Source organism: Malus sylvestris, chromosome 8 (genome assembly GCF_916048215.2).
Source record: "Malus sylvestris chromosome 8, drMalSylv7.2, whole genome shotgun sequence".
Lineage (NCBI taxonomy): Eukaryota > Viridiplantae > Streptophyta > Magnoliopsida > Rosales > Rosaceae > Malus > Malus sylvestris.
The window spans coordinates 25,563,286-25,577,972 of NC_062267.1; the positions used below are offsets into that span (position 1 = coordinate 25,563,286).

A 14,687-nucleotide genomic window follows, 5' to 3' on the forward strand; every position below is an offset into this window, starting at 1 on the left:
TTAAAGAATAATAGGATTATTTTTAAAGTTTCCATTCCTTCTTTTCTTTCTATTGATCGAACAATGAAATTAAAAGATGTTCTGGTTTAAATATCTCGTCTTTTATGTCATGTAAAACTAATTTAAGTTACTCTTTTATGTCATGGAACTCACACGAGAATTTCCCAATGGGTCACCCATCTTGGGATTGCTCTCACGCGAACTCGCTTAACTTCGAAGTTCCTATGGAATCCGAAGCCAATGAGCTCTCAAAAGACCTCGTGCTAGGTAGAAATTGGAATATACATATAAGTCTTGCATGATCCTCACCCCTAGGCAATGTGGGATCTTACAGCAAGCCTGTGAAGTTGCTGCTTGTTAAAACATGTGTTTTCTATGTGTGTTTAAATTTATCACCTCTTATTACTTATGTATACTTATGAATATTATAGCAAAAATTGAGTTGCACATCCGTTGTTGCACACCTTAATTTTTTATGACATTCGAATTGAAAAAATTAAAAAAAAAAAACAAGAGACAGAAATAAGAAAATTTGTTTCATAAGAAATTGAGTAAATGTTGCTCTTATATAGATATAGATGCATAACTTATTTATCTTGATATGAATCTCCGATTAAGTTAGCTCTTCCAAATTTCACTGCTTTCTTCGTCACACTTTACTTAGGACCTCGTAGCGGAGGTTTTATTATTCGGAATGATCTCGTGGGCTAGCTTCGTGCCGGAGTCCTTTTTTTTATAACTCAAAGTTCAAATTTTATCAAATTAGTATTTTCGTTTGGAAATTGCACATATATAATATACCAATTGAACAAAAAAGATTCAAAGTCAATCACTTACACCTGGACATTGCTACATGTGGTAATGTGACACTGATAGTAAATATTTTGTTACGAGGATAACTTGTGTAGAATAAATTCATTGGTACGTACCTGGTTTATTAAATGAATAATATAATATTATACAGAGAATCACATGTTATTGAATTATTAGATTAAAATGTTTGATATCAATGTGCCTATTCATGTAAGTTTTTTTAATTTGTGTTATAATTTAAGTAAACGACATCAAAAATTATATATCAATCTTATTGTCTACCGATATGACCAAAATTTGGTGTTAGATATGAGACCACGCCTAACGTCGGCACGATGTAACACATTAGACATTAGATCCATTTTTCGTTGACGTGAAAGCCACGTTTCAATGGACAAAAAAATAGTTTGATTAGAAAAAGAGAGCTAAATATAGAAAGAGAAGTTAAAAATAAAGAAAGGCCTAAGACGTGGATGACAAAAAAAAGCAACATCGGTTCTCACTCGACCGACCAGGCAGTACTGGTTTTCTAGACTTCATCATATAATAAAGAAGGAAGCTAAGAGTCTAAGACGTGGATGTGTTGTTTAGCTGCCACGACTCTCGTGACTCTGCGCACACACCCTACAAAACAAAACGTCTACTCAACTTCTCTCTCTCTCTTCACTCTCTCTCTCTCTCTCTCTCTCTCTGGATTTTGGGTGAGTGCTAATCCTCCCGACTGCTCAAAGCAAAGAAATTAATCTCAAACTCGTACCCGATCATGTCTCGCCTGAAGAACGACTGCTTGTCTTTCACTGTTTCATTGCAAGAGGGTCTTCGTTATGTTAAGGCATGCTTCGTTGGTCAGGTTAGTTTGTTTCTTGCCTTAATGGCTTAGCTATTTACATACGTGAGTGTAACCACATTGGCTAAAGCGGATTTGAGCCGTCCCACCGGCTGGAACGGATTTTTGACGGTTGATTGATGTTGGAGCAGGCTAAGAAGTTGACTGCAAGGAATGAGCAGGAAGCAACAGAAGCAGAGCTTCAGACAGCCAAAATGCAAGTTGAAGCAGCTGATGCCGCTGAGGATACCAAAAACAGACTCCACAATATTCCCTAATGTAATGTAATTGCTCTAACAGTTCCACCTTTCTTTCTTTTGTTATAATTAAGCAGAATATTTTGCAATATAAAATTTTGAATTGATTTATATTGTTTGATTTCTGAATTTCTCTTTCAACTAAATACTTTTGCCTCCAAATTAGATGCATTATCCTTCTTAGAATATAACAAGAAAAATTGTTGCTTCACAGCCTACCAATTAATTTGGGATAGTATAGTATTCACCCATTTTTACTTAGGAAAACTAATAAAAAACGCTTGAAAACTTTGAATTTTAACGAAAATGATAAAATAAAGAGTAAAATGAATAGTAGCATGATTGATTTTTTAGTGTTAAAATGTGATTTTTCATTAAAATAAACAGTACGGGAGCTTTACATTAAAGTTTCCTTTTTACTTCCCATGTTAATTTTTGCCAAAAATATTTGAACATCAATCTCATAAATATCATCGATTTAGATTGATATCATAAATAGTATCATACCAAATTTCATCGGACAAGGATTGTCTTGCCCTCCACTTCCGATGCCCTACCCGTGTCCTCTTGTTTTGTGTGGTCACAGTTAAGCCACGTCAACATTTTATATTGTTTTTTTTTATATATATAATAAGACAAAAATGAATAGTAATATAAAATGTTGACGTGGCTTAACCGTGACCACACAAACAGGAAGGCACGGAGAGGGCACCGGAAGTGGAGGGCAGACAATTCTTGTCCAATTTCATCAATCGAATCGCTTTTTCAAGAAATACAAGAAATTGATTTTTTTTTTTCAATCCATTCGATTCGGTAGTAGAAAATTGAGAGAGATGTGTGAGAAGTCAAAATATGTGTGTGGATAGCATTACCTTTACTTTAACTTATTTATGATGTGTAAATAATGTGCATAAAATACACACAACAAATAAGAAATAAGAAATCGCCAGAGAGTATGATAACTTTAAGGTATTTATACATTAAATTTTAATATTATCCTCATTAATTTGTGTTAATTAAAGAAGCACAGATATAATTTAGGTGGTACTGGAAGAAGAAGAAGATGATGGACCTTCTAAACGAATATAGTCATACATGAGTCCGTGGAAAGGTGCCGAAGGGCTACTGCTCATTGGTTGCGTTAGAAATAGGGTATTGGCTCCTTCCACCAGCAATGTGCCTGGTATATCTATGTTATACAGCCAGTACAGACCATGGATTCCATGCCTAGCAATTGTATTGTCGTTTCCAATCACTCCGGTCGTAAACAGCGGAGGGTCGGCTTTCGAATCATTTATTCGAATCTTCAATAGGAAAAGAACAACAAAAGCAACCAGATTAGTTAGAGCTTTGGTTACACTTACATGCAATTCTACACGTAACATGTACCTGTAATTCTGCAATGTTTGCAGTGGCGAGGGCTATTCGAAGTTTGAGGGTATCACTTTCACTGAAATGCTTAAGTTGAAACTTGATTTGCCATGTAGTGCCTTGATATGTGTCTTCATCTTTCTTCCTATATATTGTGAAACAAAAGGCTCGAAGTTAAGGCTACGGATTTAATTTCGAAATTTATTTGTTAATTTAACTACTCACAAAGAATGACACATTGAGAAAGCAAAGCCAATGTAGGTTAGGAAGAACTCCACCTAGGAACCTGGGCGAAGAACCAGTCTTTAGTATAGTCACTGGTGCCGATGCTGTAAATTAAATCTTCATCAGGATATAACTCTTGATATCTTTCCCATAATCCGTACTGCCTAAACCTGAAAGTGTAGGTAAGAAAATGATCAAGATCTTTTATGTAGTGGAACATAAAAAAAGTTGAGGTTCCACCATAAAACCAACTGATAATATGAAAAGTAACCAACTACTTATAAGCACGTGCAAGGTCTCTTCTTTCACCGATCTGGGATTAATACTCTCAACCGAACATACACACACATATAGGAAAATGTGGTAGCAAATGAAAGGATGACAAAAGAAAAAAAAAACTCATTGCAAAATTGTTCTTATTCTATTGACTAAAACAAAGAAGAACGCAAACTTCTATAAAATCACAAAAGGTGTGTTTCTAAAGAGACCTGATCTTGAAACAAAAGGGTTCACGATTAATAGGAAAGCAAACATAATCTATATCCTACTAACTAGAAAGCCCTAATACATAAAATACCACAAAAGAATACCCTAACATAAAAATAAACCAAATTACCAACTTGCTAACTTTTCCAACAAAATGTTCTCTTGGTTCTCTTGCCAGACTGATGTTTATGTTGGTAGCTAATTGTTAATCTAGATCACACATTTAGGCAAAAGCCAAAATCAAGTTGATGAATGGTGGCAACTAGCCATCTTATCTTTGTCAAAGATGTCTGGCAAGAGAACATTTATTTGTGATGTATAGTCGCTTATACGTTAACGTAAGTACTATAGTAGTCAGATGTAGATTGCTGTGACTAAATTTAAATTCCATAGAGATGGAGTGGTCGGTTAACCAAGCTCGAAAACTAACCTATCAGGATGGTTGACATAAAGTTTATTGATATACATTGGATTAGGATCAGGAACATAGAATTCAGCAGCAGAACGATCAGGGATGCCAATTTCCCACAACGTTGGTCCATCTCTTGGAGGCTCATATACAATATCATCCACATCAATATCACAACCTGCTTATTAATATAGACATATATTAAAGTATTGATCATAACGGTAATTCATCAAGTCTTCTGGAAAAGAAAAATACGAGAGAGACCCGCGGTTATGCTAATAGTTGCGTCATATCGATAATCTCCGATAAAACCAGGACACCATGCATAGAGATTATAGTCACCCTCGCGTATATTCTGTATGGAGTAATATCCTTTCTCATCTGCCCTAGTCCAGAACTGGTAGCCCTGATGTATAAAATGCAAACATTGTCAACCAATTGAGTTGCAATACTCTTTCCTACTAGTTCCCTGTTTTTCGAGTTCTTGGAAAACAGTACTTGCTCGGTTATGAAGTTGAGAAAACAAATCACCTTACAATCTCTTTGCCATGATCCAACGTCTCCTGGTGGTGCCAAGCCTACATACGCACCGTTTCCAGGTACGCGATCTTTACTAACATACCTAGACATGTATAGATTTAAGTAAAATTTTGGACGAATTTCACAAAAACTGGGAGTAAAAGACGGTATGCAATTCTCATGATCATTATTTACTTCCAGTAATCTACTAATTAGTTAGCTTAAGTAATATTTGGGTTAAGTAATAGTACCTATCCAGAATCTGTATTCTACCCTTAACATTGCCCCGTTGATCTGACGGCGGATAATCCTCGGAAGCAGGAAACTTGTAAGGCCAGCTTTGCACTTCTGTCATCATCTGAACGTCCAAAGTATATAATCTAGCTACTTATTAGTTATTACTCTAAATTTTTTGAATTAATGAAATTAAATACTTTTAGAGTTGGTTCGTTTAAATTAGAAGAAAAGGTCGACCTGTTTTTTTGCATCATCCCAAAGTGGTGATGGATCAGTTGCATCGAACGCAGAATTAAGATAAATGAATACAGGACCAAAAATTTTCTTCCATGGCTCATCTGGTTTCAGCTTCAGCACTAGGTCTTCTCCTGAATAATGAGCGCTAAGAAACATCTGCTTTGTTGTATTTTCAACAATATAAATCAACGTATTTCTAAGAAGAAAAAAAGTATAATATAGTTAATTCAGTAGATTTTTTCAAATATTCTATTCTATTAAGTTTTCAACGTGAGATGTGCATCATGTATTTTGTAACACTACTTATTGTCAATGGATGCAACCAGGGCGGAGCCAACTAGTGACTGCCCTGGCCTTTAGCACACCCCAAGTTTTAAAAGATGATTTTTTTTGCTATTAAGATAAGCATGCTATGGTCTAATATTGTACAAAACAAGAATTTAGCCTACCCTCAATGTTTAAATTTCACTACATATTCATATTTTAAGAAAATTGAATTAGTTCACCCCTATTTAAATTCCTAGCTCTGTTGCATGAAAGTTGAAACAGTTTATATAATTTACCGCAAGGCAAGTGGGGCCAACATGGGAGGTGAGATTCTGTTTGAGAGGTCCACCAGATCGAAATTCATCACTGGGCGTTATTTGCCAAAAGCCAATGGGTGGGTCCATACATACCCAACCATGAACATGCAGGTTTTGGTTCTCGCATGAGTATTCATACTTATCATCTACCTACAATATGCAATTGTATACTTTTTATTATTAATGAATATCGTACTTTTCTTCGGAAAAACCTCTATGAAATTTTGAAAGTACACAAATTTGGTAAAGCCTAACCTTACTAAACCAACCTTAAACCCTAGTCTTGAACTCTGATACAATTAAGTTCAAGAATATTTTCGTAATTAACCCTAGCTAGTAGCTAGACCTCTTTTATAGAGGAGGAAAGATTTACCTCTCCCTTGAATTCTGGCTCTATAGGATCGACAAGAAGGACTGCTTCAGGGTAAGCTAGGGCTTGACTTCTCTCAGGTGATCGATCGTCCGGAAGGGGCATGTATCTTTGCCTGTTATCTGCTATGGCCATATAGTGAAACCTGACAAATCACCCACCAAAAATATTATAGATAGTTAATTAGCATTCCCAGTATATAACATACTAGCTTACATACAAAAGTTGTTAACGTTACATTATTTGAACTCAAGATTTCATAGTGCTGTGAAGCTGAAATATGATCTCTTGCAAGGAATCACAATTTTTAACAACAAAATAATCATTTTGCGTTCATACTTTGCATTATGGAGGAACAACGATTACTATTTTTAAGTGTCGATAACGACGACTATAAATTATATAGCTAACTTGATTATAGATAGAAAACAATGAAGAAAGTTTTCGCTACTTTTCTTTTCTGAGCTTGAAGGTAATCCTGGTCTGTGGAAGGTTGAAAGGAGGCCATTCTTTCAAGTGCTCATAGATGGCATATGAGTAGAAGCCTGAAGAATTACGAAGCATTATAAATCTGCAAAATGTAATGTCATGTTATCAAGATTGTGACACACGATTATTAGTTCAAGTTTTTCATTTCTTAAGAATTAAATGAATTATTCAAACCTTTTATCTATATTGAGAGGGACAAGTTTTCCCTCTTGAGACGGATTCCACTTTCTTGTGAAGGAGATCTCTACTTGTTCCTCGTTTTCCACTCTAACCTTGAATTTTGTCCCTTTAATCCTGTACAGGGAGCCATAATTATTGCTTAGAAGAGAAGCCACGAACACTACAAGAAAAGTTGACAAGATCGCCACTAGCATTATTGTACAGAATGAGGTGGGTAAAGGCAATGTTCACCCTTTAGCCACTGATAAGGTTTTATCCACCTCATTTTGTACTACTAATATGTTAGCAGCTATTGCTAACTTTTCTTGTAGTGTTGACTAAACGATTTGATACAAGAGATATAAAGATCAATTATTTAAAGACTCTTAGATTAAGTCCAAAAGCTTAAGCTGCTATTGGATTTAGTACAAATTCATTTTCTTATCGATTTAGGTCCAATGGACTTTTTTTCTGCCACATTAGGATTTAATCCAATTGGCTTGCAAAACTGGATTTACGTACACATCAAATGTCCCGGTTGTGCCCACACTTCCTGCTTCACTCCAAACAAGGTCCCAATACCTTCAAAGTTTCAAGTTTCAGTATAAGTAAAACTTTTCATACGTAATTTTGGTACTGTTTCAACATTGATAAACGAAGAAAAGAAGAATTGTAAGCAGTTACATGGTGAAGAAGTATATATACCCTCTATTTACTTCTTCATTTAGAACTTCGAGCAAATTGTCGATGCCATTGTATTGTATTCTGGTAACAATTCCATCTGGATTTGATAACGTAACTTGAAGTATGCCATTATCCATGACCACCTGTTTGCGAAAAAGGTTCAATAAGATACGCAAATGACAATTTTTTGGGGGTCATCAGAAACTTTGTTTAGGTTAATTTGGACATAAAACCACAATTTGGTAATGCCAGAAAATGCTCATTGGAGTAAAAAGATAACGGAGATTTCTCTAATTAAGCCTCTAACCTATGTGTGGCTTTACTTGCAATGTTTCTAGTGATATTGGGAGAGGAGAATCGAATTCGAGAGCTGGAGCGAACTTTTGTGAATGCTCTATTAGGGTAAAAATTTGAGTGCTTCTGTTTTAATCTAACATTTGGCTAGTCCACTCAACCTATAAGGTTAATTCTGTCACTTTTTATTTTTATCAATCATGAGTTTGAACTCATTGCCACCTCTGTCAAAATATAATCTGGAAGTTAGGTTTCACTATGATGACCACAACCATATGGTAATCATGATTGTCTGATTGGCTAGCCAGTATTATTTTGTCTGAAATTCCAACAATTTCGAAGTACACCCACACACTTGGTTTACCATGCATATTGTAACTTTCATGAAGTTTACGTAGAAAAGGGCCATAAAACAAAACCCATATGAGGAAGTGACGAGATCATCAAAACAAAATTAAAATCAACTTAAGTAGCGCTCTATCATAATTTGCATCCTGTTAAACATCCTAAGACCAAAGATAGAATCCTTTCACTTCGCTTAACGATCAAGCTAATCTTGAAATACATGCATATATATTCATTAGTGTTCTATATATATAGCATGATATGAAACTTACATAACGGTCCTGAATAATCAGTCGAACCCTCTGAGATGACATAGTGAGGCTTCGACGGATCGATCGCTAGCTATATCGATCTTACAAGCCTGCTGCTTCTTTGGCAGAACAAAAATCTCAATGACAATATTTGAGGCTTCTTCATGAATTGCTTATATTTAAAGATGCTCTTATCTTTCTGCTGGTGCTGGGTTTTCTTTAACTTGAAAATTAAGCGTTCTTTCTTTTACTTCTCTCTTGCGTGCGATTTGAAAAGTGCATTATTCATCATGTACAAAAAGCAAAAAGCCGCACCAAACCCATCAGTCATGAACATATGTGTGCATATCTGTTCCTTCTTTAGTTTACGATTAAAAGAGATCATAAGGTTAACTTTGGGCGTATGGATGTAGTTTAATGATTTCAATGTGATGTTTTGTATACCTCACCAAATATTCTTGATGCCTTTAAAATCTGAAGTTGATGTCGATTGATTAAACTTTCTTATTCATATATATATATATATATATATATATATATATATATATATTGTTGCTTGCACAAGGAAAAACTGCATAGTGATTAATGTTTGGTGACTAATTAAAGTTTCGTTTGAGTTCCAGTTTTTGTAGAGAAGAGGAAAAGGAGAGAGAACTGGGAGGGATAATGGAGGGAAAAAATAGAAAGTATGAATCCAAACTTTTTTTCAAGGTAAGAAACATTTCAATAATAAAAAAATATTACTCTTACCGTTGTATTATCATTTATACAATCTTTCTAATAGAGATGAGACTCACATGTGTTGACGGGTCCTATCTCTATCAGAGAAATGATAAAATAATGGTGTAATTAGGTGGTAAGTGTAATATTACTCTTCAATAATTAAATAAAGGGAGTTTTAACGAAAAGTTCACGGTACTGTTCACTTTAACGAAAAGCCACATTTTTACACTAAAAAGTCAAACATGGTACTATTCACTTTACCCTTTATTTTGTCTTTATCATTAAAACTCAAAGTTTTCAAGTTCTTTTCATTAGTTTTCTTTAAATAAAATTAGGAACATCATAACAATAGTATCATGATTGCAACCACAATAAAAATAGGGAAGTGTTATTGGCACTCAAAAAATCTCATTCTACACTCTTTACAAGTGTATTTTTCTTTCCAAATAGAAAGTTTGGAGTGTAAAATGAGATTCTTGGAGTGCTAATAACAATTTCCTAAAAATATAATATAAAATTATAGCCACATAATCACACATAACTAAAAGGAAAGGCAACGCTCACGAGGACAAAACTTTTCATCATCTTTGATGAACTTGGAAAAGACAATGCTCATTGACAAAGAAGTCTTGCTATGAGGCATCATAAAGATGTTTTCACAGTCCTTTGCCAAGGGAAAAACAACATCACAAAACATAACAAACTCCTTGGAAGTATGATTTCTAAACCACGAGTGGCCCACACGTAACCAACAAGAAATATAAGCTGACAAGGCGTAAACTCTACAAGATGGACACTACTACAAAAGGGCCTTATTGTGTCGGTGGTTGATGTCGGTTTTATATAACATAGTGGCGGATAAGACATTTTTGACACCTACTTAACAAGGTGTCGGAATTGCTGTCGGTTATAAGCGACATAAACTGTTAATGTCGCTTATAAGCGACATAGATTTTAATATTTTTTAAATAGTGGTGTCGCATAACAAAAATCGTGTCGCTTGTAATTGACATAAAGTTAGCGTCGGTTAAAAGAAAACTAGTGTCGCTTCTATCTAACATTAATGAAAGTTTTTAAGTATTTTCATAATATTTCAAAGTTTGTGTCGGTTGTAGTCAAGGTATAAAATATCGATGATACCAGAAATATCGGTAGTCCAAAAACACAGAAATTTCGATGGAAATATCGGGATATTATCAATATCGATAAAAATTGAATAAAAACCATGGAAATTGTAAGAAAAACATGGAAATTTTTATTGAAACTTTGCAGGATGTTTATTTAGTCAATTATCTATTAGTTTATCACAAAAAAAAATTGGAAGGAAATGCATTACATGATGGATTTAACTGATTTAAGTTGATTATATAGCGAGCCAGCAAACATTGTAAGTGTAGAAAATATGTAGTAATTAATTAAAGAAATTTAAACACACCATAATCATTTATATATAATGAATTAGTACCATATTTTACACTTTATACATTGCATGGTAAGATACATGAGTGACATAGTACCACATAGAGTTCCTATCAACGTCTAAAATATCGATGATATCGGAAATATCGGTAGTCCAAAAACATGGAAATTTCGATGAAAATATCAGGATAATATCGATATTTTGTTGTAGCAGACATGGATAATTTGAAATATTTAGGCGGGAATTTTCCCGCTTGTTTTGCACGAGGAAATGGATTGAGAAGAGTTTGCAGTTAGTGTCAGACTTAGTGTCGGTTTTAACCGACACCAAGTAAATTTAATTTGACGCAGGTTTCAGTATCCATAACGTGTGTCAGAAGATGATGTCGGTTATAACCGACACCAAATTTCATCTAAACCGACGCCACGTGAATTTCAATAAAGTGTGTCAGGAAGTGCCTTCATTTAATTCGAAGTGCAGATCAGTAAAGTGTGCCAGAAGTTGGTGTCAGTGTTAACCGACACCAAGCTAAATTTAATTGGATGTCAGTGCAATCAATGTCGATTTTAACTAACGCCAACTCAGTATCCATATTTAAACCCATTTCTTCCCCATTTCATCCGTGCTTTCATTTCTTCCCCAATTTTAGTCTTTCTCCTTCTCTTTCTCCTTCTCATTCTCGTTCTCCTTTCTTCCCCATTTCAGTTTTTCTCCTTGTCCTTCCACTAACGTTTGCTATGGATCAACATTTTGAAGATCAACATGTTGAGGAACTCCATTTCGAAGATGAAGAGTTCGAAGGTGGTTCATTTTTAAATTATTATGATTATTAATTTCAATTTATGTTTTGTATTCTAACTAGTATTATGCTTAAATTGAAAATTGATTTTTGTTTCTGGGTTCTTAATTGTTTTTTTTCTATATTTATAAGGATCAGATTAACAGAGATGCAGATCCTCAATTCCCAATTGTAAAGAATAGTCTTGTTCATTTGATTCGTCTGGAAAATGCATTAGTGATAATTCTAATGGTTTTTCAAAACATGGAGCTGTAGAGATTAGAGATCACAGAAATCTTCCATTTATGATTTATTTTATTATACCTTGAAATTTGTCTAATAAATTCTCTTATTTTTCAGGAGATTGCTGTAAAAAAATTTAAAAAAAAAAGCATAATCGACAGTTTAAAACAATGAACCACACAATTGATTCAAAATCTTTTGCAAGAGTTCAGGAAGAATATGTATAGGTTGTGCATTTTTAAGAATTGTAGTTAATTGTAGTTATGGTGGATAATTGTTAGTGTTTGGTACTATTGTTATTGTTAATAGTTTTATTAATGTTTGCTTTGGCCTATATATGAAATATGGTGGGAATTATTTATATATATATATTTTTTAATTATTAATAACTAAAAATTGAAGCTAATTTTTTTTTTGTATTATTAATATATTTGTTGTAAAAACCGTGCATGAGGCTGCAAGGTTGCACTAAACAATGACTTAAATCAATTCTAGTTTGCGAGACGGCTCAAGTGGCGATCAATCCAAACTATTCTTCTCATCTTCCTCCCTCCCTTGGTTTCATGGTTTCACATCAAACACGAAATCTGACAAATTTTTTCTTCCTCCCTGCAATCAATTGCGTGGCTCTTCGGAAAATTTAATTCATGGGTTATAAGGGTGTTTGGAACATACGAAAAAAATCGTTTACTAAAAAAAATTCTTGGTTTATGGGCTTTTTTTTTTTTTGGGTGAAGAAAAGTAGGGATTAGGGATGGGTAGGACGGGGGTAAAGATCGGGTTTTGGGGTGTTTAATGAGTTAGCTTGATTGATTTTCTGCTTAAGACAAACAAATATACTTGTTTTGAAATCTGAGATGCAGGAGGTGAGGGGAAGGTGACACAGAGAAGAAAAATAGGACGCAAGCAACATCGATTTATTGGAAACAGTGAAGAGAAGAAGGTGAGGATTAAGAGAGGGTGATGAAGACGGTGAAAAAGAAAGAGGAGTTCCGGAAAGAAAAAAAACAATTATTAGGTGGTGTCGCTTATGGGCAACATTATAGTGGTTATTTTATTTATTCAATTATCAGGATGTGTCACTTTTAAGCAACACTGTTGTCATTACTTAATGTCGCTTGTATCCGACGCAAGCTTCGATGTCACTTTTAAGCGACACTGTTGTTCTTTTTTATTTTATATTACTTTGCTTCTTAAGCGACGTCAATTCCCTTTTCGTGGCGGTAGCATTGGTGTCAGTTCCTCTATTTGACATTGCACGATTTAATGTCAGATTTTTACCAAAAATCCAACAGTAATTGGGGTTTCTTGTCGGTTTTGCCAGTGCCAGTGATATCCCCTTTTGTAGTAGTGGGACCCAACACCATCGAATACACAAGCTAAACATCGTACCATCCACCTGAAGACCTTGAAATGAGAACAATAAGAAAACAAGCCTATGAATCAAAGCCACACAATTGACGCCCACGAGGGAAAGACTGCACCACTTTTTGATGATTTTGTCATTGTTGAGAAACCCCACTTATTTCTTACGAGTCACTAAATCAATTTAATATATGAAATGTCTATAAAATATCATCCTATGATTAACCTTTAAAATACACTTCCAACAAATGGCTTAAAACCATTTCAAGAGCTCTAAGTTGATGGGGCTTTCAATGGATCGTTGAAATTTGGTGGTGTTGATGTTGTGTTTTGAGACAAAGCCATAGTCATAGGGCTGTTTGTCTGAATGGTCTCTCCATATCACTAGTCCAAAGGCTACAAAGTTCATGTCATCAAGGGAGGGTGTGCATCTCACTTTAGAGCATCATCAAAATCGCATCCAACTCGAGAGTGACTCTTTTCAGCTAGTTCATGCGATTGGAAGCCCTCAAGAGGATTCTTCTTCTTTAGGTCTAGTTGTTTATAACATTAACCATTAGCTTCGCTCCATCAATGATTAACAGTGTCCCATCATTTTACCAATGTTGTGGCACATCGTTTGGCCAAGTTGGCCTTGCTTTATGAATTTGAATATCCTTGATTCGATGACCTCTATATATCACCTAGATGTACATTTTAAAGATACTACTTATTAAGTAATAAAATTGCTAATGTATTCTCTTATATAAAAGAGTAGTACCGCCTGTAATAAAAACAAAAATGAATTACATCCTCATTTTATTTAGTTTTTAACTTTTTTTTTTTCTTAACTGGTTTGGGATGCTATCGTAGTGGTACATCAATGGAAGTTTTTGTTGTAATAACAATATGAGTGTCAATATCATTGAAGTCTTTCTCATAATAACTGACTGCAAAAACTATTGTAGAGGTGTGTCCATGCCATGAAAGTACTTCTCATAACAACGGCTTTTATTATATGCCCCACGTGTCAAAATTGTTTTTAATAAATTGAAAATTGTACATTTCTTATATAAAAAAGGAGAAATAAAAATAAAAATGTGATAGTTGTAAATTCCTTTGATCTGCAACATGGGAATTTCTCAATAATAGCAAAAAATTAGCTCCTAATTTCAAAAATGTCATTTTTTTTATAAAAAATTTCAATTCTCCAAAATTCCACTTAAATACACAAAAATACCTTCAACTTATATGAATAATCAGTTGTTGATAAAAAGATTCTTTGTACTATAAGCTATGATGGACAATACCTGCATATTCGCATACACACACAGACACACACACACACACACACATATATATATGTATATATTCCTGACCAAAAATTATATATATGTATATATATACACCTGCATTTTCATATTAACGGATTTATGAAATTACCGTTATGCCCTTGAGTTGACTTTGTTTGACTGTCTGTCAAAACGCGAAGTTTTAATTTAAATAAATTATTCATATCATACTCATCGCCACGAATGCATAGGCACGAGTGGATTCGAATTTCGGATTTATAACAAAGATTTTACATTCGAACGCTGAATGTTTTCGGATATTTTCGTGTTT

General features: G+C 34.3%; 2 protein-coding genes across 3 annotated transcripts in view; one reads left to right on the top strand and one right to left on the bottom strand.

Annotated features, from left to right (window-relative positions):
• LOC126632438 (E3 ubiquitin-protein ligase BRE1-like 2) overlaps window positions 1-14,687 on the top strand; it is a 58,000-nt gene that overhangs the window by 30,659 nt on the left and 12,654 nt on the right. The window lies entirely within an intron of this gene.
• On the bottom strand, window positions 2,826-8,731 carry LOC126632439 (probable rhamnogalacturonate lyase B). Of its 2 annotated transcripts, XM_050302862.1 has the most exons (15): window positions 8,578-8,731; window positions 7,688-7,809; window positions 7,505-7,564; window positions 6,998-7,117; window positions 6,786-6,905; window positions 6,338-6,479; window positions 5,944-6,114; window positions 5,381-5,536; window positions 5,158-5,264; window positions 4,919-5,009; window positions 4,652-4,793; window positions 4,409-4,565; window positions 3,546-3,662; window positions 3,286-3,412; window positions 2,826-3,200 (listed from the first exon to the last, which is right to left on the bottom strand). In XM_050302862.1, the coding sequence occupies exons 1-15, from the start codon at window positions 8,617-8,619 to the stop codon at window positions 2,934-2,936; spliced, it is 1,941 nt and encodes a 646-aa protein (XP_050158819.1). In that variant the 5' UTR covers window positions 8,620-8,731; the 3' UTR covers window positions 2,826-2,933. The 2 variants fall into 2 exon arrangements, with proteins under 2 accessions (XP_050158819.1, XP_050158820.1); XM_050302863.1 differs by lacking the exon at window positions 7,505-7,564.

Coding starts and splice junctions, on each gene's coding strand:
- LOC126632439 (XM_050302862.1), bottom strand. CDS start 8,619: ATGTCATCTCAGAGGGTTCGACTGATTATTCAGGACCGTTAT. Junction 6,115..6,337: donor AGCCAGAATTCAAGGGAGAG/GTAAATCTTTCC, acceptor TGCATATTGTAG/GTAGATGATAAGTATGAATA. Junction 3,201..3,285: donor CAAACATTGCAGAATTACAG/GTACATGTTACG, acceptor TTCCTATTGAAG/ATTCGAATAAATGATTCGAA.